The following is a 26,778-nucleotide window of genomic DNA, read 5'->3' as shown; positions in this document are numbered from 1 at the left end:
TTGCACACATTTCCATATATAGAAGTTTATGTAACGGCTAATTTTAAAATGGTGCAAACATTACCACAATCGCATGTGTGATTTTTTTCGGAAGAGTTACTGCGCGGACGTAAGGAAAACGTTTTTTCATAAATTCACCATAAATCAAAATATTGTGTTAGAGACTTCCAATTTGTTGCAAAATGAAGGTAAATTATTGAATATGACTAAAATATAAGTTTTAGCTTACTATTGCGTTTTTCAACCATTTCGGTAGAGTCAAAGTTGACCGAAGGTTGAAATTTTGGCACTTATCGTTATTTATATGAAAATATCTCAAAACTGATAAAAGCTACAATCATGAGTATTTTTTTTTTGTATTTAACATAAAAATGCGCACATTTTCATATATAATACTCCATGTATCAGCTAATTTAAAATGGTACAAAAATTATGTCAAAGTGACTAAATAATTTCCGAGATGTGTCACCGATACTTTTTAGTGCGGCAAGAAAGAAATTCACGCTTGCGCGCCTGCGTAACGATTGTAAACAAAACAACACCTTGATCCGTGAACTCCCAGCATCCCCCAAGGCGCATGATTCAAGAGTTTTCGGCTGGTAGGCCTATAAGTATTTTTCCGCGAATTTTGGAACCATCTCTAAGTGTTCCGCCCATGTCTGAAGCCTCTTTTCTTCGAATTTCTAGCCACCGGTCTTGTGTTCCCTCTACTGAAGGATCTTCCTCGAAAGGGCCAAGAAACTCGAGGCAGAGGAGTAGTTTCCTTGAGTTTCTGTGCTCCAAAACTTGTAGGTAGGACTTTCCTTGCTGCCTTTGTCATTAGATCCTGCGTAGCCTTTTGGGCTAAGGCAGAGGAGACTTCCTTCACTAAATCTTGTGGGAAAGATGTGTAGAAAGGGGGGCAAACAGCAGTTCTGCTTTTTGAATGGGTGTTACCCCATTCGAAAGGAAAGAACACATTTGGGCCCTTTTCTTCAGGATTCCCGCAGAGAAAAGAGCCGCTAGCTCGTTCGACCCATCTCGAAGAGCTTTGTCAATGCAAGACATCAGGTGAACAAGCTCTTCCATATCAGCAGACTTGAAGGTTTCTAATTTCTTCCCCAAAGATCCCAGAGTCCAGTCTAAGAAATTAAATACCTCGAAGGCTCTAAAAATCCCTTTGAGGAGGTGGTCCATTTCAGAGGTAAAAACAAAAACCTTCGTCTTTCCCATGGCCGTTCGACGAGAAGAGTCAACAAGACTCGAGAAGTCCCCTTGGGAAGAAGCGGGAACTCCCATACCGAGAGCTTCTCCAGTATCATACCAGATGCTAGATCTGGACGCTAATCTTCCCGGAGGAAATGAGAAAGCTGTCTTTCCTTGGTCCCACTTCGTATCCATCCATTCATTCATAATTTTCAACGTTCTCTTCGAAGAGCGTGATAACACCATCTTTGCAAAGTTGGACTTCTTAGTTGCCTTCCCTAGAGTGAACTCTGAAGGTGGGGAACGAGGGGCAGCTGGAACAAAGTTTTCCAGAAAAAGTTCCGTGAAAACTTTCATATGTCTTTTCCAGTCTGACGAAGGCTGTAGATCTCTTTGATTCTCTTCGTCGGAAAAGTCTTCCATCGGACGAAAAGGAGAAGGGGGGGGGGGGGGGGGGGGTCATCCTTCCCTTCTTCCGATCGACCCATAACTGACGTAGCGATGTCATGTTTCGTCGGTGCTTCCAAAGAATGTTCTTGACGCCTGGTGTCCTGGCGTCAAGAATCCTGACGCTCGGCTTCCTGGTGTCGAACTTCTTGACATTTGGCGTCCTGCTGTTCAAATACTTGACGTTCGGCGTCTTGGCGTCCAGCCTCTTGACACCTGGCGTCCTGGCATCCAGCTTCTTGACTCTTGGTGCTCTGTCATCGAGAATCTTGACGATTGGCGTCCTGGCTTTCAGTTTCTTGACGCCTGGTGTCTTGGCATCCAGCCTCTTGACGCCTGGCATCCAGCCTCTCGACGCTCGGCGTCCAGAATCTTGACGTCTGTCGTCTAGGTGTTGAGAACCTTGACGCTCTATGTCCTGGCGTCCAGCTTTTCGTTTAAGCTTTTGACGTATGCTTCCTTTGCTTGTAGCAGGCTGATAAGACTGCATTAATGAGGAGAGCTTCTGCTGCAAATCTTGCAGTAAGGAAATCCGCGGAGCTTCTTGCTGCTGGGGACAAACTGGGGAAGCTGCAACATCAATATCTCTCTCTTCATCCTGTTCAGCTAGAGACGAACGTCCTGAAGACGAATGCTAAACCGCAGGAGGAGCTGGAGCATGAACTGAAGGCATCCAATCGTCTGATACTTCCTATCCTCCTACCAAAGACGACGGCCACCTGTGCAATATCTTGCGTCTTAGCTTGGTAGGAGAGCAAGCATCGGAGTCAAAAGAGAAGCGTTCAGGAGTTGCAGCACACACCGAAGGCCTCCCTCCGTCCGATACTTCCTTTCCTCCTACCAAAGACGACGGCCGCCTGTGCGACATCTTGCGTCTTAGTTTGGTAGGAGAGCAAGCATCGGAGTCGAAAGAGAAGTGTTCCGGAGTTGCAGCCCGCACCGAAGGCCTCCCCACGTCCGATATTTCCTTGCCTCCTACCAAAGACGACGGCCGCCTGTGCAACATGCAAATATCGGAGCTGGAAGGGAAGCGCTCCGGGCTGCTCCAATGACTACATCCTGGCAGTTCTTGACGCTTGGCGTCCTGCTCTACTGGATGTTGTCTTTTAAGGGGTCTAGATTTCGAAGTCTGACGCCAGCCCCGTCTGGGTACTGCGTCGTCAGACGACGAAGAAAACACTTTAACCTCGCCTTTCCAATGGCGAGGGTGAGCGTCCTGGGCATCGTCAACAGGTACGCTCGAGGGGACGGCCGCTCAGGAGCTAAAACCTCTCGCCTCCCTTCGTCGGTCGACATTCCTTCTCACAGGGGTTGGTGAGCTTGGAAGCGGTCTAGGACTAGGAGCGTGACAGATCCGAGCGGTCGCACCCTCCACTTCACTTGCACTGATTTTAGCACTGTAACTTGTGATTTTAAGATCTCTCACATTCAACCATGATTTTTCCCCTGTTTTCTACGGGGATTTCTACCTTTACCAAGGGCTTGAATGGTCGCTATCATGTCCTTTAAAGTTGGACCAACACCTGTATCAGTAGGGGGAATAGGAACTATTACTATGGAAGCAGGATCAATAGGATCACTAGCAAGGGAAAGAGAATTGTCAATTCCCTGATCTTATTCTTTTCAAGCTTTCGCACATAGCAATAATATCTATCCACTCATTTTCAGGTAAATGGACACATTCTTCCTCCTATCATCCAACTCACCACTTTTCCCTCTAAATTCATATAAATTGAATGAGGATCTATCAAGGCTTTAGCAAGCCAAGTATTACATCCTCTCACTCACATTCTTACACTCGAAGCAGAGTCAGCCATGTTTGGAAAATGCAAAAGAGAGATCAAGAATAAGCAAGAGTCAAAGCAATAATATTCTAAATCAAACATTCTCTTATCATCATCATTCATTATGATCTATCATCATTATCAAGATGATCTACATGCACCCAACAACAAGCCAAAGCCAAAGCCAAAGTGTACTTCACCAAATAATTGTGAAAAAAAAACATGGGCCAAACGAGCGAAATTCCAACGATGTCACCGATGTCGGCGGCAGGGAAGATCTGAGGAATAGTTGGAACGGTTCTACGTACCTGGGTGGGTAGAGGGCGCACAGGTGGTGCACCTGACTACCCAATCGGCGATTGCCGCAAGTTTTGAAATTCTGCTGTGACGTCAGGGAGTTAAGCTATATGTATAACTACCAGGTAAGTTAGATGTTTAAAAATTATGTTTACATGAAATGAAGTCGGGTAAATCAGGACAGAAATACGAATCCTTAAGGACAAGGGACACCAGCAATTCCCTTTCCCTCTTTCATCTATAGGTTGGAATTCAGTGCTGAATCTTCGACCTTTTCTGGTACCATAGCATTATGTTAAAATAAGAGATTGATAATAGAGTACATTAAATTAATGTAACACAAACACATGAAAATAAGGTATAGTATTATTTGAACATTGGAATGCTTTCTTTCCAATGGTAATGAGACTTTAACCCATCCCAACAATGCAATATTACTTCGTGAATACTTAAACTTTCACTTACCTAGCCAGAGTTCCGTCTGTTTCTTGTTTGTAATCTTAAAATAATTAACGCCGTACATTCCTAAATCTTGTGAAATCTTAAGATACTCCATTTCAGCTTCATCCCTTGTCATCCCACGATGATCAGCATACCAAATTCTGATACGTTCCTCCCACATCTCAGGAGTCATTTGATACTGGCTTTAAAAAAAAAATATGTATATATATTTGATATGTCTCCAAAAATTTCAAAAGTATGTCTAGGCTACCTTAATTTTACTTATTAATTTATTATATGTTTGCATTTACAATAAAGTATTACAATCCTGTCCTTACCAGGGTGCCAAACAACTTCTGTAAATAGTCCTGTGGCATGGAATGGAATTTGAAATTTAGGCACAAAGTCAATCTATGAAAAATACTCCAGTGAAATAATAACTTGAAAAAAAACATTGTTACATTACCTTATAACTCGTTGAGGCAGAAGCTCTTCCATGGACAGTGATCCTGCTTGATAAGTTGCTTGATCATAATCACCAAACTTTGCTTGGACTGCATAAGACGCTAATAGCACCGACATTTCTGGGGGACAATATATGTCCATATTGAGAATTGACTGCTTTACCTGTTGAGTTAACAATTAAGTCTTGATAGAATTATTCTTCCTTGGCAGAAATAATCTAATTACAAAATGTAAAGAAAAGATAAGCTAAGAAAAAATACTTTAGACTTTATTAACAGGCACAGTAAAGTACTTGGAATAACTAGATTAGTGAAATGCAGCCACCTCTTATAAATCAAGACAGGGATCCTCCTGAAGGCAAATATGCTGTTCATACATTAATTCAAAGGGAAGATATGACCCTACCACTCTTTCCCCAAACAAAATAACATACACTCTGGGCAATATTCCACTTATACCTTAATGTTTAACAATCACAAGCTACAAAAAATTTTCTGATGTACTCTGGAAGTTAAGAAATCCTAAATCATGATTATCAATAGATAAGAAAACAAGTGATTTTGTAAATAATTATAACACTTGACTGTAAAATGAAGTATTTATGATAAAACAAAGTTTTATGAATACTTACCTGGCAGTTATATATATATATAACTATAGTCTCTATCGGTCCGGCAGATTTGTCAAAACTCGCGGCAACCGCCGAGTGGTAGGTGTTCGGTTAGGTGGTTAACAACCCTTACAGGGTGGTACTTGGAATCATTCCCGTTTTCTGTTCCTCAGATCATCTCTTGCCCGACCTGTCTCCTGAGGGGAGGTGGGGGGGTCTTAAAATATATATATAACTGCCAGGTAAGTATTCATAAAACTTTGTTTTATCATAAATACTTCATTTTTATGAATAGGACTTATCTGGCAGTTATATATATATAGCTGATTCACACATTTGGAGGTGGGTGAAAGACAGCCAACATCGTTGGGAAACAACTAAAAGTCGTAGGTAATCACCTTGATTCCTTACCTGCTAAGGTCGCTGACTTCAAAGGTCGCTGCCTCTTGAGTCGCTTTCCCTTAGGAGCACCAGCCAGGAGGAGACCTGTTATGCTGAAACAACTCCCTCGAGTCTGTCAAACGGGGCGAGACCAACAACGTGACTAGACTTCTGTACTACCTATTTCCCTTTCAATTATCTGCAACCTTACTCAACCCAACCACCTAACCTTGCAGACTAGATATCTTACCTATCTAGCTAGACTGAGGGTGCTGTTCCAACAAGTTAATTCCTTAGACAACAATAAAAAACACAAACCCAAGTACAGGCATACCATACTATAGTTAAGGTTGAGGGGAGGTAGTAACTCCTTTACCCAATAACGAAGACGTAGCTACGTATGGGCCCAAAGTGTAACACTTCTCGTAATTGACTCTTACCTCTCTGAGGTAATGAGAAGCGAAGACAGAGTTGCTTCTCCAAAATGTTGAGTCCATTATTTGCTTAACTGACATGTTCTTCTGATATGCCAGTGATGTTGAAATGGCCCTCACCTCATGGGCCTTCACTTTTAAGAGACCGAAGTTCTCCTCCTCACATAAGAGGTGAGCTTCTCTAATCGTCTCCCTCAAGAAGAATGATAACGCATTCTTCGAGAGGGGCCTTTGAGGATCCTTAACAGAACACCATAAAGCACTGGATGAACCTCTTAAATTCTTTGTATGTGATAAATATGCCCTGAGGGCTCTAACTGGGCAGAGGAGTCTCTCCTCCTCTAGACCCACTAAATTTGTGAGGTTAGGAACCTCAAACGTCCTCGGCCAGGGTTTGGATGGGTTCTCATTCTTAGCGAGGAAGTCGAGCCTTAATGCACATACTGCTCCGTCTTGATTGAAGCCTATCTGCTTCTCCATTGCCTGAATCTCGCTGACCCTTTTTGCTGTGGCAAGAGCCATCAGAAATAGTGTTTTCTTAGTCATGTCTCTAAGGGTCGCTTGCGAGATGGGCTCGAACTTCCTGCCGCATAAGAACTTCAAAACCACATCCAAATTCCAAGCCGGAGGCCTTACTGTCTGCTTAGTCGTTTCAAACGACTTTAAGAGATCCTTCAAGTCTGTATCTTGTGATAAATCCATGCCTCTGTGCCTAAAGACGGCCAAAAGCATACTTCTGTATCCTTTTATGGTAGATACGGCCAGCTTAGAGTCTTGCCTGAGGAACAATAGAAAATCAGCTATCTGACTCACAGAGGTAGAGGTTAAGGACACTTTGTGTCGCTTACACCACGATCTAAAGACCTCCCACTTCGATTGGTAGACTCTCTGTGAAGATACCCTCCTCGCTCTTGCGATCGCTCTCGCAGCTTGCGCTGAAAAGCCTCTTGCTCTGGCAAGCTTCTCGATAGTCTGAAGACAGTCAGTTGTAGAGCGAGGGGGTTTTGATGATATCTCTCGAAGTGGGGCTGTTTGAGAAGCTTTGGACCTGGAGGAAGGCTTCTTGGAAAGTCCACTAGCATCTCCACTACCTCTGTGAACCATTCTCTTGCTGGCCAGAATGGAGCTATCAGGGTCATTCTCCCTGTCTCGAGGAGAGCGAATTTCTTGATGACAAGATTGATAATCTTGAAAGGAGGGAACACATAAGTGTCCATCCCTGTCCAGTTCATCAAGAAGGCGTCCACTGCTATTGCTTCCTTGTCCGGGACTAGGGAGCAGTAGTTGGGGATTCTCTTGTTCTGGTTGGAGGCGAAGAGATCTATCGAAGGCCTCCCCCATAATTTCCACAGTTTCTGGCAAACTTGAAGGTTGAGGGTCCATTCTGTGGGCAGAACTTGCCCTTTCAAGCTGAGCATGTCTACTCTTATATTCTTCTGTCCCTGCACAAATCTTGTTAAAATGTTATTTTCATAATAAAATAAATTTTTGAACATACTCACCTGGTAGTTATATATATAGCTTACGTCCCTGACGTCACGGCAAAATTTCAAAACTCGCGTCAATCGCCGATTGGGTAGTCAGGTGCACCACCTGTGCGCCCTCTACCCAGGTACGTAGAACCGTTCCAACTATTCCTCAGATCTTCCATGCCTATAGTCTTTAGAGGGGAGGAGGGTGGGAATTTAACTACCAGGTGAGTATGTTCAAAAATTTATTTTATCATGAAAATAACATTTTCAAACATCTAACTCACCTGTAGTTATATATATAGCTGATTAACACCTTTGGTGGAGGGTCAGAGACAGCTATCATCGTTGGAATTGACTTAAGTGTTAATAAAAACAAACTTATGGGTTCGTACCTGTTAAGGAAGCTGACTTTAATGATATCCTGCCTCATTATGTCTGCTTTCCTTATGAGTTCCAGCGATCCACCCAGGGGGCTGAAGACCTCTTGGAGACTGTCAACCGGTCAAACCTCTATGTGACTAGACTCCCTACAATACTCTTGTTCCGGGCGCTACTAAGGTAACAAGGTTGATCACCTGACTAAAGATCAATGATTGTGGAAGACTGCATCCAGTCTCCACAAACAACCATAACTTTTCAATAGTTCCAAGGTAAGAAAAAGAGTATTGGGTTAAGGGTTTTAAGGGGTAGACCCTTTTCCCACTACTGAAAGGGCTGCTACAAACGGACCCAGTGTGTAGCAGTCCTCATACAAAGTTTGCACTTGCGTAAGATAGTGCGACGCAAAAACTGACTTGCTCCTCCAGAATGTTGCGTCCAGGATATTCTGAAGGGATCTATTTTGTTTAAATGCTACCGAGGTTGCTATGGCTCTAACCTCGTGAGTCTTAACTTCAAGTAGCTTCATATCCGCTTCAGTACATGCTGAAAGCGCTTCCCTAATTAATTGCCTTATAAAAAAGGATAGCGCATTCTTCGACATTTGCAGAGAGGGCTTCTTGACCGAACACCAAAGCCCTTCTGAAGTGCCACGTAATTGTCTCGTTCTCTCCAAGTAATGCCTCAGAGACCTTACCGGACAAAGAACTCTCTCTGCTTCCTCATCCGTGAGATCCGAGAGGTTCGGAATTTTGAATGACTTAGGCCAGGGTTGAGAGGGGCGTTCGTTTTTGGCTAGGAATCCCAACTGTAGCGAGCAGATGGCTTTGCCCTGTCTGAAACCTACAGTTTTGCTAAAGGTATGGATTTCGCTGACCCTCTTTGCTGTTGCTAGGCTAATCAGGAAGAGAGTTTTCATGGTGAGGTCCTTAAAGGATGTTTCCTGTAAGGGTTCGAACCCTGTCACTCATGAGAAACTTGAGGACTACATCCAAATTCCAAGATGTTGAGGATTGTATTCTTTCCTTAGTTGTCTCGAAGGATCTAAGAAGATCTTGTAGATCCTTATTATCAGATAGATTCAGGTTTCTATGCCTGAAGACAGCTGCTAGCATGCTCCTATAACCCTTGATAGTAGAAGCAGAAAAGTTACGTCTCTTCTTGAGGTATAGCAGAAAATCTGCTATCTGAGTCACAGAGGTACTGGAAGAGGAAATAGAGTTGTCACTGCACCATCCTCTAAAAGTCTCCCACTTCGATTGGTATACCTTAATGGTGGAAGACCTCCTTGCTCTTGCAATTGCACTAGCTGCCTCCCTCGAAAATCCTCTAGCTCTTGTGAGTTTTCGATAGTCTGAAGGCAGTTAGCTGAAGAGCTTGGAGGTTTTGGTGATACCTTTCCAAGTGGGGCTGTTTGAGTAGATCAACTCTTAACGGAAGGCTTCTTGGGGTGTCCACCATCCATTCCAGTACCTCTGTGAACCATTCTCTTGTCGGCCAGAAGGGTGCCACTAGTCATCCTGGTTCCTTCGTGAGCCACAAACTTTTGCAACACTCTTTGTACTACTTTGAATGGGGGAAAGGCGTACACGTCTAGATGTGTCCAATTCAGAAGGAACGCATATGTGGATTGCTTGGGGGTCTGGGACTGGAGAACAGTAAGTCTCCATCCGTCTTGTCTGCGCTGTTGCGAAGAGATCTATGCAAGGGCGCCCCCAGATTCGCCATAGACTCTTGCAAACTTCCTGATGAGAGTCCCATTCTTGTTGTCACAACTTTATGTTTTTCGATCAGGATGTCTGCTCTCACATTCTTTTCTCCCTGAATGAAGCGTGTTACCAGAATCAAGTTTTTTCCTTTCGTCCAGAGGAGCAGTTCTCTTAATGCTCTGTACAGAGACTCTGAGTGTGTCCCGCCTTGCTTGCTGATGTAGGCCAACACCGTTGTGTTGTCGGAGTTGACCTGTACCACTTTGTTCCGGACTACGCTCTCGAATTCCTTGAGAGCTAGGAAAACTGCAGTCAATTCTTTCAGATTGATGTGGAACTTTTCCTGCTCCTTGTTCCAGAAGCCCGAGACTTCTACCTTCCCCAGTGTTGCCCCCAGCCCGAGTCCGAGGCGTCAGAAAACAACACTAGGTCTGGGTTCCTCTGCTTTAGGGAGAGGCCTTCCTGGAGCTTGACGGGATCGTTCCACCACTGTAGATAGTGTTTCATGTCGTTCGAAACGGGAATACACATTGACTCTAGTGTCTTCTTCTTGTCCCAATGTTGATTTAGATGAAACTGCAGAGGACGTAGGTTCAGTCTTCTCAAGGAAACAAACTGTTCTAGCGAGGAAAGGGTCCCCAGCAGACTCATCCATTCCCTCGCAGAGCACTTCTGTTTCTTTAGGAAGTTTCTTATTTTCTCTAAAGCTTGTTCCGTTCTCAATGTGGACGGAAAAACCCGAAAAACCTGACTCTGAATCCTCATCCCCAAGTACAAGATTTCCTGGGATGGGATCAGTTGGGATCAGTTGGGATTTCTGGTGGTTTATCAGAAGGCCTAGGTCTTCTGATAACCGAATTGTTTTCTGAAGATTCTCCAGACAGTCGGCGTAGGAATGGGCTCTGAGGAGCCAATCGTCCAGATACAATGAGGCTCTGATGCGTTTCTTGTGTAGCATTGCTGCTACGTTGCTCATAAATTTTGTGAAAATTTGAGGTGCGGTATTTAGACCGAAACAAAGAGCTCGGAATTGATATGTTTCTGTCTTGTAAACAAATCTTAGATACTTTCTGGAGTTCGGGTGGATCGGGATGTGAAAATAAGCATCCTGGAGATCCAACGAAACCATCCAGTCGTCTCGTCTGACTGCAGCAAGAACTGATTTCGTTGTCTCCATAGTGAATTTTGTTTTCTTCACGAAAAGATTCAGGGAACTCACGTCCAAAATCGGTCTCCATCCACCCGAGTTCTTGGGGACCAGGAATAATCGATTGTAAAACCCTGGAGATTCCAGGTTCCGAACTCTTTCTATTGCCTCCTTCTGAAGCAGCATAGAAACCTCTTGTTGTATCACTTGAGTCTTGGACTCCTCTCTGTACTTGGCTGACAGATCGATCGGTCTTTCTGCTAAGGGGGGTTTTTTCCAGAAAGGGATCTTGTATCCTTCTTTGAGAATTTTTGAGTCTGGCTCCTACCACTGTCTGAAGAAGATCTTTGTCAGACTTTATTACTTCCTCGTCTGAGGCCTCTTTTCTTGGAGTTTTTTGCAATAGGTCTTGCATTCCCTCTCCTGAGGGATCTACCTCGAAAGGGCCGAGAACTACGTGGTAGAGGAGTGGATTTCTTGAGTTTCTGTCCTGCAAAACTTGACGGAACAACTCTCCTTGCTGCTTTAGTCATCAGATCTTGTGTCGCTTTTTGGGTCAGAGCTGAGGATACTTCTTTTACCAAACTATGCGGAAAAAGAGGAGTCGAAAGGGGGGCGAAAAGCAGTTCCGCTCTCTGAGTGAGTGTTACTCCACTTGAAAGAAACAAACAAAATTGGGCCCTTTTCTTTAAGATTCTAGCTGAGAAAAGGGCTGCTAGCTCGTTCGACCCGTCTCGAAGCGCTTTGTCAATGCATGACATAAGGTGAACGAGTTCTTCCGTTTTGGTAGACTTCAAGTTTTCCATTTTCTTCCCCAACGAACCCAGAGTCCAGTCTAGGAAGTTAAAGACTTTGAAGGCTCTAAAAATCCCTTTGAGGAGGTGGTCCATTTCAGTGGAAGACCAAAACACTTTCGTCTTCCCCATGGCCGTCCAACGAGAAGTCCACAAGACTAGAGAAGTCCCCATGGGAAGAAGCTGGAACTCCCAAACCTAGTACTTCTCCAGTGTCGTACCAGATGCTGGATCTGGAAGCTAATCTGGCCGGAGGAAATGAGAAAGCTGGTTTTCCCTGGTCTTTCTTAAGAGTCCATCCATTCCTTCATTAATTTAAAGGTTTTCGAAGAGCGCGATAATACCATCTTCGTAAAGTCGGATTCTTTAGAAGCCTTCCCTAGAGTGAACTCTGAAGGTGGGGAACGAGGGGCAGCTGGCACAAAACTTTCCGGAAAAAGTTCCGCAAAAACTTTCATAAGCCTTTTAAGATCTGCTGAAGGTTGTAGATCTGTTTGATTTGATTATCTTCCTCAGAAACTACTTGCATCTGATCAAAAGGAGAATGGGGGATGTCTTCATTCCTTTCTTCTGATTAAGACATAACTGATGTAGCGATGTCATGTTTCGTTTGTGCATCCAAAATGAAATCTTGATGATCGACATGCTTTCCAGTTTCTTGATGCCTGGAGTCTTGTCGTCCAGTACCTTGATGCCTGGCGTCCTGTCTCATGACGCTTTTCGTCCTGGCATCTTGCTTCAAGATGTTTTTTGTCCTTGCGTCTTGCTTCAAGACGTTTTTCGTCCTGACGTCTTGCTTCAAGATGTTTTTCGTCCTGGCATCTTGCTTCAAGACGCTTTTCGTCCTGTCGTCTTGCTTCAAGACGTTTTTCGTCCTGGCGTCTTGCTTCAAGACGTTTTTCGTCCTGGCGTCGTGCTTTAAGACGTTTTTCGTCCTGGCGTTTATCAGTAAGAGTAGCAGGTTGATATGACTGCATAAGAGAGGAGAGTTTCTGCTTAAAATCTTGCAGTACGGAAAACTGCGGAGCTTCTTGCTGCTGGGGACAGAATGGGGAAGCTGTAAAGTCAGTCTCTCTCTCTTCATTCTGTTCGTCTTGAGATGAAAGGCCTGAAGAATGCCAATCCGAAGGAGGAGCAGGAGCATGCATTGAAGGCATCCAATCGTCCGATGCTTCCTTTACTCCTACCAAAGATGACGGCCGCCTGTGCGACATCTTGCGTCTTATATTGGTAGGAGAGCAAACATCGGAGACGAAAGGGGAGCGATCAGGAGTTGCAGCACGCACCGAAAGTCTCCCTTCGTCCGATCCTTCCTTACTTCCTGCCAAAGACGACGGCCGCCTGTGCGACATCTTGCGTCTTGATTTGGCAGGAGAGCAAGCATCGGAATCGAAAGAGAAACGATCCGGAGTTGCAGTTTGCACCGAAGGTTTCCCCCTTTCCGATATTTCCTTGCCTCCTACCAAAGACGATGGCCGCCTGTGCGACATCTTACGTCTTAATTTGGTAGGAGAGCAAATATCGGAACTTGAAGGGAAGCGCTCCAGGCTGCTCCAATGACTACATCCTGGACGCTCTTGACGTTTTTCGTCCTGGCGTCCAGTATCAAGACGCTCGGCGTCCTGGTATTTTCTTTAAATGGGTCTGGATTTCGAAGTCTGACGCCAGCCCTGTCTGGGTACTGCGTCGTCAGACGATGAAGAAAACACTTTAACCTCGCCTTTCCTATAGCGAGGGTGAGCGTCCGGGTATCGTCTACAGGTACGCTCGAGGGGACGACCGCTCGGGAGCTAAAACCTCTCGCCTCCCTTCGTCGGTCGACTTTCCTTCTCACAGGGGTTGGTGAGCTTGGAAGAGGTCTAGGACTAGGAGCACGACAAGTCCGAGCGGCCGCACCCTCCACTGCACTTGCACTAATTTCACTATTCACTTTAATATCTCTCATATTAGACCATAATTTATCCCTGTCTTGTGCCAGGGATTCTACCCGTTGACCAAGGGCTTGAATGGCCGTCATCATGTCCTGTAATGATGGACTTTTACCTGTTTCTGAAACTGGATTTGGTAATGATACAACAGGAGGAGGATCAATAGGATTATCGAGGGATAGAGAACTATCTATTCCTTGACTGTCTATGGAGGAGCGAGACAAGGTCTTCTTCGCTCTCCTTATCCTATCCTTCTCTAATTTGCGTACATAGCGGTAATATTCAATCCATTCAGTCTCAGGCAAGCCCACACATTCATTACATCTATCACCTATCTCACAAACTTTTCCTCTGCATTTACTACAAATAGAATGAGGATCTATAGAGGATTTAGCAAGTCTAGTCTTGCAACCTTTCACACACATTCTCAAACTTGAAGCAGAATCAGTCATGATGAGAAATCAAAAAGAGATAAAAAACAAGCAAAGGTCAAACCAACAATATCGAAACGAAAGTCAAGAGAAATCCAAAATCAAAATCCAATTGAAGCGAAAGCCAAAGCCAAAGTGTACTTCACCAAATAATACTGCAAAAGACACGGGCTAGTGAGCGAAGTTCCAACGATGTCACCGTAGCGGCGGCAGGGAAGATCTGAGGAATAGTTGGAACGGTTCTACGTACCTGGGTAGAGGGCGCACAGGTGGTGCACCTGACTACCTAATCGGCGATTGCCGCGAGTTTTGAAATTCTGCCGTGACATCAGGGACGTAAGCTATATATATAACTACCAGGTGAGTTAGATGTTTGAAAAGATCTACTCCATTCTCCTTTGCCCACAGAAGGAGCTCTCTTGCTGTTTCGTACAGGGACAGAGAATGAGTCCCTCCTTGCTTTTTTATGTAAGCCAGGGCCGTGGTGTTGTCCGAACTGACTTCTACTACTCTCCCCAAGACAGAGTCTTTGAAGGCTTTCAATCCTAACAGAACGGCCATCAACTCTTTCCTGTTGATGTGCCATTCTTTCTGTTCCACTTCCCAAGAGCCTGAGACCTCCCTGCTCCCCAGTGTTGCTCCCCAACCTGACTCCGAAGCGTCTGAGAACAACACTAGGTCTGGGTTCTTCTTGAACAGGGAGATTCCTTTTCCCAACTTCGCCGGCTCCAGCCACCAACTCAGATGTCCCTTGATCTCCACTGGAATGGGAAAGGAAAAGGAGTCCTCCTGATTCTTCCTGTCCCAGACTCTTGAAAGGAAGTGTTGCAGAGGTCTGAGATGCAACCTTCCCAGGGAGACAAACTGCTCGAGCGAGGAGAGGGTGCCCAGCAAACTCATCCATTCCCTCGCCAAGCACTTCTCTCTCCCCAAGAATTCCTGCACCTTCTCGAGGCACTTGTTTTGCCTCTCTTGGGAGGGAAAAGCCTGAAAAAGAGCTGAGTCCAGAACTATCCCCAAATAAAGAATCTTCTGACTCGGCTCGATCTGGGTCTTCTCCTTGTTGATGATGAGACCCAGCTCCAGGGTCATCAGAAACGTCTTGTGCAAGTCCTCCAGACACCTGCTCTTCGACTGGGACCTTATCAACCAGTCGTCCAGGTATAGGGATACTCTTATCCCCTCTTGATGAAGCCATCCAGCCACGTTTGCCATTACTCTGGTGAAAACTTGAGGGGCCATGCTGAGGCCGATACAAAGGGCTTTGAACTGGAAGCACCTGTTCTGAACTACGAATCTTAGGAACTTCCTTGAAGTCGGGTGGATGGGGATATGAAAGTAGGCGTCTTGCAAGTCCAGAGACACCATCCAGTCCCCTGGATGGACCGCTGCCAGCACAGACGGATTCGTCTCCATGGTAAACTTGGTCTTTTCTACAAAGACGTTCAGTGCGCTGACATCTAGAACGGGTCTCCATCCACCCGAGGCCTTGGGTACTAGAAACAGGCGATTGTAGAACCCTGGGGATTCTAGTTCCAGTACAGGTTCTATCGCTCCCTTTTCCAGCATCTGGTCTACTAGATCTAGGAGTGCCCGTTGTTTCACAGCGATCGAGTATTGAGCCACTAAGGCTCTTGGTGTTCTTAAAAGTGGCGGCTTTCTCATGAGAGGGATCTTGTAACCCTCCCTGATGACTGAGAGGGACCAGGCGTCCGCCCCCCTTTTCTTCCAGGCCTGCCAAAAGTATGACAGCCTTGCTCCTACTGCTGTCTGGAGGACCTGTGTCTCACTTCCTAGCGCGGGCTCTGAACGTCCTCCTGTTCGCTCTACCGCCCGTCTCCTGTCTTCTTCCTCTGAAGTTCGTCCTGGTTGGAGCTCTACCTCGAAAGGGCTGCAGAACATTCTTCTCCTCCTTCTTTGAAGATGACGGATTCCTCGGTAGACCCTTCCTTGCGGAGCGCGTCAGAAGATCTTGTGTAGCCTTCTGCGTTAGAGAATGGGTAATGTCCCTGACCAGAGACTGAGGAAACAGATGTTCCGAGAGAGGGGCATATAGGAGTTCTACCTTCTGTACGACCGTAACCCCTTTGGTCGTGAAGGAGAATAGCAGAGCCCTCTTCTTCAGAACCCCCGCAGTAAACAGGGAAGCCATCTCGTTTGCTCCATCTCTAAGAGCCTTATCCATACAGGCCATAATACTGGTTAGGTCTTCCATTCCTGTGGCTTGTATGGGTTCTGCTTTCCTGGCCAGAGCACCAAGAGCCCAGTCTAAGAAGCTGAACACCTCGAAAGACCTAAATATTCCTTTGAAGAGGTGGTCTAGCTCCGTCATGGACCACATCACCTTAGCGGAATTGAGGGCATGTCTCCTAGAAGAGTCTACTATGCCGGAGAAGTCCCCTTGGGAGGAGGCAGGTACTCCCAGGCCAAGAGCTTCTTCAGTCTCGTACCACATGCCCGCCTTAGAGGCAAGCTTAGCTGGAAGAAACGAGAAGGTGGACTTCACTGCTTGCCTACGTTCTTTAAGCCAGTCATCGATCCTTGTCAGAGCCTTCTTTGCTGAAATCGATAGCTTCATCTTGATGAGGGCTGACTGCTTCTGCGATTTCTTCCTAATGAACTGCGACTGAGGAGAACGAGGAGCAGCCGGTTTAAACTGATCTCCATACAGCTCAAGGAGGGAGCGAGAGAGAACCTTATAGTCCGCAGCCGCATTAGCAGGTTTATCTTCATCCTCCGATATATCTTCTAAATCCAGAATTCCTTCCAACTCCTTATCCCTTAGAGTTGAAGGAACTAAGTCGGAGGTTTCTTATTCATCCAAATTCCCGTGTGCACACGTATCAGTCTCTTCCTGCTGCACACCTGCGTCAGGTGAGTAACGCCGATCACTGGATGCATCCTGGCGTTGCGAACTGGAAGCGTCCTGACGTCGGGAGGCAAATGCGTCCTGGCGCCGAGAGACGGGTAAATCCTGAAGTCGAGCACTTGATGCGTCCTTGCGTCGGGTGCTGGATGCGTCCTTCCGTCGAGAGCTGAATGCGTCCTGGTGTGGAGGGCTGGATGCGTCCTGATGTCGAGAGCTGGATGCATCCTGACGTCGAGAGCTGGTTGCGTCCTGACGTCGAGAGCTGGATGCGTCCTGACGTAAAGAGTTGGATGTGTCCTGTCGTCTAGTGCTAGAATCGTCTTGTCGAGTGCTGGTCTGTCGGGAACGAGAGTTGATGTCTTCCCGGTGTGGAGACCTGAAGACGTCGTCGTGTCGAGCGAAAGACTCACTATATCTGCGAGAGGAAGAGAATTCCTTACGTCTAGAGGATGGAGAGGCAATGAGAGCTTGATATATCGCGGCGCCGAGAGTTGGGAGAAGAAGCCTGAACGGAGCCAGGAACTTCACGGTGCCGAGAGAGGGGTGGTTCCCTGGGTGAAGAGTGACATATCTTCCTCTCATCATGTGAACGGTGCTGTCTGTAGTCCCGAAAGGGAGAGGAACTCCGTTCCTTCTTACCCACTGCAGAAACCTCTGCAGGAGTTTCATCCCTTGACCTCTTCACTGGCAAATTGTCGTCCTTACGTCCGACCGACTGGGGGGGAGGGCGGCTAAAAGCTTTCACTAGCGAAGCCAGTTGGTCTTGCATGACGGTCATGAAAGACTTCGCTACCGCTGCTGGGTCTTGCGGTTCCGAAGGAGAAGACTGTCGAGCCATGCTGGAAGCAGGAGAAGGCTCTCTCGAGAGTTCTCCGTAACCTGAAGGAAGAGGAGATCTCTCCTCCCTCCATGCGTCCTGCGGGGAATCATCTGCTCTAGGTTTTGACCTTTTCGCTGGAGAGGCTTTCTAATCGTCGTCGGAAGGAAACGGTTCTGGGCTACTCCATCTACTCAAAAGGGGAGAGTGATTACGAGTCTGATCAGCTTGCCGCATCCACCTTCTCTTGGTCGGCCTCGACTCCTCATACTGCCATCTGCGTCTTGGAGAGGGGCTCGGAGAAGACACTACCACGTCCGACCCACCTTTTCCGTGGCAGTCATAAGCAGCCTGGGAAAACGCAACAGGACTGCTTGAGGCGACGGCTGACCAAGGATACGTTCCTCTCACCCCCTTATGGTTGTCGACATACCTTCACCCTTGGTCCTGGGAGCTTGGTAGAGGTCTAGACCTAGGGGCGTGACAGGATCGATCAGTCGCCACCTCCACTGCACTTTCACAAGCACTATCACTAATTTCACCTGCACTCTTACCTTCCATCAAGGCTGCAAGTTGTTCCTTAAGGTCCTTCATCTCAGCCGCCATCCTGACGTACTGAGGGCCATCCAAAGTAGCTACAGGTCCTGTCTCAGGAGCAGGAGCTACTACCTCAGGAGCAGGTTCTACTTCTAAAGGGGTCGAGAGATTATAAGATAGGTCTATACTAACATCACTCACAGACCTAGATTTAGATTTAGAAGCCCTCCTTACTTTATCTAATTCTAATCTACGCACACAGCGTTTCATCTCCATCCACTGCTTTTCATCCAAAACCTCGCATTCTTTACACCTTTTATCTAGAGCACATTCAAAACCCCTGCACCCCAAACAAACAGTGTGAGGATCCACCGAAGCTTTTGGCAATCTCACCTTACATTCCTCATTCACACACACTCGAAAATGCTTCTGAGACATCGTAACCAAAGAACAATCAAAAGAATAATCCAGAGAATAAGCCACAAAAGCGATTGCCAATCCACAGAATACGTCACCAATTATCAGTAGAAATACAGCGACACAGGGAAGCGAGCGAAAAACACGACGGAGGACTAGCAACAATGTTGTCAGTCCAACTGGCAGAGATGATCTGAGGAACAGAAAACGGGAATGATTCCAAGTACCACCCTGTAAGGGTTGTTAAACACCTAACCGAACACCTAACACTCGGCGGTTGCCGCGAGTTTTGAAAAATCTGCCGGACCGATAGACTATAGCTATATATATATATAACTGCCAGGTAAGTCCTATTCATAAAACCAAAAAGCAAGAAACTAATGTTTGCAGATGAAAAACTAAAATACAAAGACGATGGAGAAAGAAAGGCAAAACAAGAATAATGATTTATAACTCCACAACAGATTCAATACAGAAAATGTGATCTACTCAAAGGATTAATTACATAAGTGAAACTAAGTTGTAGGAATCCCCAAATGCAATCAATTACAATCTGGCCTGCAACCATGACAGCAATATCTGGCAGTCATATTAATCTGGATACCCCATTCATTCATTACCAATACTGGTGAGTAGAAGGTGGGTAAGCATGAAAAAATATCAGGACTGTACTTACTTGTAAAAAGAATAGATGCTGTGTTACTTCTTGCACAAGTTCTTCACTAACATCTTCAGGATAAAATTTTGCTAAAAACCAAAATGGGACAGGTGATTGTTTTGGAATATCCTGATCTTGAACCTGGCAACAGATAAGTCCAAAATAATTTCTAAAATTCTGAAAACTAGTAAACAGATCCTCACTAAAACTCTGACACCTTATGCAATTCGTAAATAAGGTCTGTCATAATTTGAACCTAAACAAACATCTCTCTCAAGAACTTAAGGGTCGGCAAACTCCTTTAGCAATATACAGTTGATCATGCCAAGTTACTGCAAAAGAATATGACAAACCTTTTAATAATAATCAAGTAATCAAATAAACCAAGGACTCTAATAAAATTGGTAAACAATAAATTAGTTAATATATGTACTATATCCACATACAGTTTCTCTGTCACATACAGCTCATTAAAAATATAGTTAAAAAATGAAAGGGAAGACTTTCCAAATGTATTATTTTTGTGGTAATAAAGGCTCCTGTGACAGAGTTTACCCAATCAATAAGGCTAAAATGACCTCTATACAGTAGTACATTTTGTCGGAGAAAGAAATATGGAATTTTTTCTACTATAACCCCAATCAATATCTTCAATGAGAGAATTATCATATTTTGGCCAAAAAACTTAATGGTCTTGGTGTTTTTAAAACAATAGTTATTTTTATATAACCTTATAATTAAGCAGTTCACCATACATCTTACCCTCTTGTCCATTTTTAACCAAGCTATGTAATTCTTTGAATCTTCATACTGTAGGCCAAAATACCACGTCTCCCGTAATCCAATTGTTCGACCAACAAGGTCAAAAAGGTCACGTCCATTTGCCTTCCATGGCAAGTTAAATTCCAGCTCAGCATCTAAAGTCAGGATCTTCACCGGGAAGGACTTGGAGGCACTCTTGCCCCGGAAAAGATCCTTCAGTGGCATCCTCACTGAAAATCAATGTCATCTTTGATTAAGTTATACTCATAATCATATCTCTTTTTCTCTCTTTCTTGAAATCACTCTTGCTGTTACTCAACACACATACAATAATAACAGACTCATTTAAGCAACATTTCAAAACAATCATGTGGTAGATACTTTAAGGAAACCAACTTTCGTTCCCTGTATCTGTACCTGGGTTGAGTACATATGCTGGCACCTCAAGTTTACAGACTTCACTTTATTGGATTTCATACTTATCATATGATCCAGGTCTGGAGAAATAAAAATATGAATCCAAGTCTGGAAAAAAAAATGATATTGTTATTGTACAATAAAGTTTCAAACATACTTACCTGGCAGATATATACTTAGCTATAAACTCTGTCATCCCCGACAGAAATTCGAATTTCGCGGCACACGCTACAGGTAGGTAGGTCAGGTGATCTACCATCCCGCCGCTGGGTGGCAGGAATAGGAACCATTACCTTCTAGAACCAGATTTTCTCTTCCACCTGTCTCCTGAGGGGAGGCTGGGTGGGCCATTTATCATATATATCTGCCAGGTAAGTATGTATGAAACTTTATTGTACAATAACAATATCATTTTCATACATTCAACTTCCCTGGCAGATATATACTTAGCTGATTAACACCTTTGGCGGAGGGTAAGAGACAGCTATTTACTGATTAGACAGGTAAACAACATACGTTGTAGGTAATAAATAAATAAAACCTTGGTTCCTATGTGTTTAGACAAAGGGTTGACTTCCTAGCTATTGCTAAGAACCTGCTTCGTCTCAAGAGCCTCAGCGAGGATGTGACCTATGGTTGAGAGCTCTTGTGAGGACTGTCAATGGGTCTTAATCCACTTATTCGACAGAAACCTGGATGGCCAATTGTTCACTGGGGTCTTATCCAACTTACACGAACAATTTCATACCCTATGCCTAAGTGGCATAATTAAGGAGCACAACACCGATCCCGATCAACCTGATCCTAACACGAGGGTTTGTGCTTAGTAGTTTTGAAAAAAGTTATCCCCACTCCTTTCAAACAACCCAAAGTAAAAAATACTATGTTAAAATAAAAATTAACTCACTTAGTAGGATCAGTGTCGGCTCCCCTATCCCAGCAACGTATCCTTAGACACGCATAAACCAAGAGAGAAGGATCTCGTAGGTCAACTTTGACCTCCTTCGTGTAATGGGAAGTCAACACAGAGTTGCATCTCCCGAAAGTGACAGCTAATATGTCCTGATGACATATTGTTATGGAAAGAACAAGAATACATAAAAGCTCGTACTTCATGCGCTTTTAATTCTCAGCTGTTTGAAAGAATCATCAAGTCACTCACGGAGTGCTTTAGCGATCACACTTGTTTCAAGGAAGACCAAGGCTTTCTTGAATGGATACTTCTTGTGGATGAAGCCTAGAGCCTGGCTGGGCGTCTGCTGGCGCCTCGCGCCTGCTGGAGCCTCGCGCCGGTGACGCTTGGTTGGCACTTAGTCCTGGAAGTAGCTTCGCGCCTGGCTCCAGACTGGCATTATTTGGTGCTTGGCGCCTGGCTGACTCCTCTCCACTTGCTGGAGCTTCGAGCTTGTGTAGAGTCTCGAGGATGTCTGGCGATGTCCACATCGGACACTCTTATCTGTACCGATTTGTTCGCCTCGTTGAGGCCCCCTCTTTCTCTTCATCAGACAATGACAGTGTTCCTTGAAACTGTCTGCCTCTGGCGTTTTTTGTACGCCTGTTTTTGGCATTTGGCGCCTGGTTGGCGCTACATTGTCCGAAAGTCCTGACCTCCACAATAGTTTTAATTCAGGAGATGGAGAAGGGTGGAAGAAATTTTTTCCACTTTGAGCTTTGGCCTCTCCGCCAGGGGAGGTGATTGTGTAAACTACAATTAGACGATAGGACATCTAACAGTACGAGAGATAAGAGTCTTCCTCCGAGGAGGATCCTTCTTGAATCCTTCCGTTGCTAACAAGATCTCTTCTTACTTGTTGATGAAGTTCCTCGTTGCAGAATCTTCCCTATCCTTGTCCGAAGGAAGGGAAGGGGCTTGGAAGTCGAAGGAGACTCCAAGCTGAAATTGGAAGGACTCCTGATTTCTAGCTCTTCATTGTATCCCTCTGAATACCTTCTGGGAAGCATTTCGAGCCCTCATCGCATCCCAAAGACTTTGTAGGCAAAACCGTTTTAAACCATCCTTCTTAATTGTAGGTGAAAAACGTAAGTACCCCTGCCCTGGGCAACGCTGCTTATTTGAAAGCGTTGAGTCAGGAATAGTGGGGGTTTTAGTTCTTTTGCCAGGACATACAATGCTGGCAAGAACCCATTGCCGAGTCTCCATTGAATCTGATGCGAGATTCCAATGCACAAAAATTTCACTTGTCTTCTTGGTAGTTTAGGGCCAAGAGAAAACAAAGAATTCCCTCATAAAATTTCTCAAAGAAGTTTGATGAGGAGCAGTTCCATCTTGTCGGAACACGGAATCTGAGGCCACAAAAGATCCCATTCGAAGTACATGATATCCACTCTTGTCGTATTGAGGTATCGTATAAGATCCGAAGATCTTAATCCTCTGCTATCTCTAATTCTCCTTGTATAGACAGAGTATAGCCTTTTACTGCACTCTTTGATAGCAGATAAATACAAAGGTGATTCTTCCCTCAGAAAAGGAAGAAAAAACCTATATGTGGTTCACAGAGGTATCGGAAGAGGACAGTTTCCTCTTCCATCAAACACGATCTGCGCAATTTCTACGTCCCTGGGGCCATGGAACTATTGTCATTCACCTTGAAAAATCCTCTCATTCATGTCCACTTTCTGGTTCAGTCTGCAACGAGACAGACTCAGATGGAGAGGTTGTTAAGGTCTATTTATAATAGATGATGATTGAAAATCCAAACTTTCTTGGAACAGACTTCTAAAACATGCTGTGAGAAGAACGTGACCTCTGTGAATCCAATCTCTCTAAGACCAAAATGAGGCATAAAGTACCATTCTCTCTTCCTTTGACGCCCATTTATCTTAATACCATTAGAATGTATAATCTAGGGGAAAAAGACTAAAGTTATTCCCCTTTTAAACTAAAAAATGGCAAATATTGCTACCTTTCTTGGTTCGAGAATAAGGAAGCATTATAGAAGCAGCATGTTCGTCTTCCATCTTGCGAAGAGATCTATGACGAAGACATCTCGCAGGTTTCCACAACTCTCTTTCCAACTAAGATTAGATACAAGTCAATAGTAGTTATATTGTCGATCGAGAAGGTTCTCACTGACGTGCAACGAACCTCTTAACCCTTAAACGCCGACTGGACGTATTTTATGTCGACATTTTTTTGTCTCTCGGGTGCCGAATGGACGTATTTTTCGTCGACATACAAAAGTTTTTTTAAAAATTCGCGGAAAAATACTTTTAGGCTACCAGCCAAAAACTCTTGAATCACGCGCCTTGGGGGATGCTGGGAGTTCACGGATCAAGGTGTTGTTTTGTTTACAATCGTTACGCAGGCGCGAATTTCTTTCTTGCCGCACTAAAAAGTATCGGTGACACATCTCGGAAATTATTTCGTCACTTTGACATAGTTTTTTTACCATTTAAAATTAGCCGTTACATGGAGTACTATATATGAAAATGTGTGCATTTTTATGTAGAATACAACAAAAAAATACTCATGATTGTAGCTTTATCAGTTTTGAGATATTTTCTATAAATAACGATAAGTGCCAAAAATTTCAACCTTCGGTCAACTTTGACTCTACCGAAATGGTTGAAAAACGCAATTGTAAGCTAAAAACTCTTATATTTAGTAATATTCAATAATTTTACCTTAATTTTTCAACTAATTGGAAGTCTCTAGCACAATATTCGATTTATGGTGAATTTATGAAAAAACTTTTTCCTTATGTCCGCGCGTAACTCTTCCGAAAAAAAATCATACATGCGATTGTGGTAATGTTTGCACCATTTAAATTAGCCGTTACATAAAGTTTTATATATGAAAATGTGCGCAATTTCATGCACAATACAACTAAAACAACCCATGGTTGTAGCTTTTATCAATTTGAAATATTTTACATATAAAAATGATGTGACAAATTTTCAACCTTCGTCAACTTTGACCTCTACGAAATGGTCAAAAAACGCAATTGTAAGCTAAAACGCTTATATTCTAGTAATATTCAAGCATTTTGCCTTCATTTTGCAACAAATTGGAAGCCTAGCAAATATTTCGATTTATGGTGAATTTATGAAAAAAATAACATTTTCTTTAACTCCACGCAGTAACTCTTTCCGAAAAAAAATCATACGTGCGATTGTGGTAATGTTTGCACCATTTTAAATTAGCCGTTACATAAAGTTTTAATATATGAAATGTGTGTAATTTCATGTATAATACAACAAAAAATAGTTGAAGGTTTATAGCTTTTCTCATTTTTGAAATATTTTGCATATAAATCACCGATAAATAGAAAAAAAAACCGCACGTTCGGTCAAATTTGATCTACCGAAATGGTCGAAAAACGCAATTGTAAGATAAAACTCTTACAGTCTAGTAATATTCAGTCATTTATCTTCATCGTGAAACAATTCGAAGTCGTTAGCACAATAAATAATTTATGGTGTGAATTTAAAAAAACCTTTCCTTCCCTCCGCGAGCGGATTCTCCGCCACAAATCTCCGAAATGCGAAGTCCCATTCTCGGAATATTTGCTCCGTTTCATATTAGGCATTTCATAGTTTTATATATGATAATGTGGCACAATTTCATGTAGAATAAAACAAAAAATATTTGAAAGTTGTAGCTTTTATTTTTCTTATTTCTGAAATAATTGCATATAAAAAATATATATAAAAAAAATTCGACATTCGGTCAAAAACTGCATTTGTAAGCTAATATTCTTACAGTATAATAATATTCAATCATTTTTCTTCATTTTGAAAGAAATTGGAAGTCTCTAGGACAATATGTAGATTTATGGTGAATTTTTGAAAAAAATATTTGTTTACGTCCGCGCGTTACGAATTCATGCGTTATTGTGATAATATTTTCTCTGTGTTGCTTTATCGTTTACAATGTGTTATATACCAAAATGATTGTAATTTAGTGTCCATTACAACGAAAAAAAAGTAACTTGTTACCTTTAACCGTTTGCGCACAGCGCGATTTGAATACAATTACAGGCGGTCCCCGGGTTACGACGGTTTCCGGCTTACGACGTTCCGAGGTTACGACGCTTTTTCTTAAATATTCAATGGAAAAATCCGTCCTGGGTTTACGACGCTTGTTCCTAGGTTACGACGCTGACGCTTCCGACGCTCCGAGTTAACGACGCTTTTAAAAAAAAAACTCATACTATGATAAAACTCCTTTATAGTTTAGCACAGTATATTAATAAAAATAAGTTTCTGGTTAGATTACAACAAAAATTTTGAGGTTTATGATGATTTTCGACACTTTTTATGTCGTATTTTTCTATGTTTTTTTAGTGACGCCTCATATGCGGAACTAGTTTCCGAGCGAATGAAATACATACTACTTGCGGTGTGCAAAAGTTTACATATAAACAGTCCAAAGCACATATAATGAAAAAAAAATCATTGCTTGTTTCCAGTAATAATAACAAAAAAAACGAAGTTTCTGGTTAGATTACAATGAGAGAGAGAGAGAGAGAGAGAGAGAGAGGAGACTACGAGAGAGAGGAGAGAGAGAGAGAGAGAGAGAGGCGTTCTTCCGACGCTACGAGTAAGGACAGAGAAGTGTTCGTTCGTTAAAACGGCCTACTGACTCATGCCAGTAAATGTTTTGTTGAGTACTAATAATATAAGCCTATTTAAAGATACGTTTACTTAAATTAGTCTATAGATACGTAAATAGTAATCAACTGTTCTTGTAGCCCTCAAGATTTGGCAAATCGAAGTATCCAAAGAGAGACATTATCCAGTACACTGGAACCTTGACATACGAATTTTTTAATTTGTTCCGTTACCATCGTCGTATATCAAAGTCAGTTGTATCTCAAAGCATTTTTTTTTTCCCATTTAAAATAATGTAATATGTATTAATTCCGTTCTAGCGGTTATGAAACCACACCTAAACACAGCTAAATTACATATAATATACACAATTTATACACAAATAAAACGAGTAATAACACACATAATGATAAAATAACATAGCAATGTGATAAATGATAATCAAATGTTAATGAAAATCAATTAAAAAAAAGAAAGGAATTTTACTTACCACAACGAAAGATGACGAATGAGGCCAGCAGGGGGAGAGGTAGGGAAGGGGTGGCAGGGAACGATTTGTTCTCTTTTTATTTACGTATGTACACTAATAAACTACGTAATAAACACAAATAAATGAAAATAACATTGCTAAACTAATTTTTATTTTTTTTATTTTAATCAGTTTGTAGTTAGAAATAATGGTGATGCCTTTGGAAGGTTTTATGCTTTGCTATAATTTCATGTTTTGCTTCCATCGAAATCATTTTCTCTGGTTTTTTTCTTATCACTGCTTTGTCTTTAGCTTTGAGACCCATGGTTAATAATAAAATAGACAAAATAACACG

At 43.4% G+C, this 26,778-nt stretch overlaps 1 protein-coding gene across 1 annotated transcript in view; it reads right to left on the bottom strand.

Annotated features, from left to right (window-relative positions):
- Nucleotides 1-20,222, bottom strand: part of LOC135195488 (merlin-like) — a 35,039-nt gene extending 14,817 nt beyond the window's left edge. The window contains exons 1-4 of the mRNA XM_064221700.1: nt 19,964-20,222; nt 19,220-19,342; nt 4,621-4,781; nt 4,179-4,357 (exon numbers count right to left, since the gene is read on the bottom strand). Of these exons, the coding sequence (XP_064077770.1) occupies nt 4,179-4,357; nt 4,621-4,781; nt 19,220-19,342; nt 19,964-20,188 (688 nt within the window). The 5' untranslated portion in view covers nt 20,189-20,222. The remainder of the gene's footprint in view (nt 1-4,178; nt 4,358-4,620; nt 4,782-19,219; nt 19,343-19,963) is intronic.
- Nucleotides 20,223-26,778: the final 6,556 nt, after the last annotated feature.

This window comes from Macrobrachium nipponense, chromosome 16 (assembly GCF_015104395.2).
Source record: "Macrobrachium nipponense isolate FS-2020 chromosome 16, ASM1510439v2, whole genome shotgun sequence".
NCBI lineage: Eukaryota > Metazoa > Arthropoda > Malacostraca > Decapoda > Palaemonidae > Macrobrachium > Macrobrachium nipponense.
This window is presented reverse-complemented; position numbering and strand designations above follow the sequence as displayed.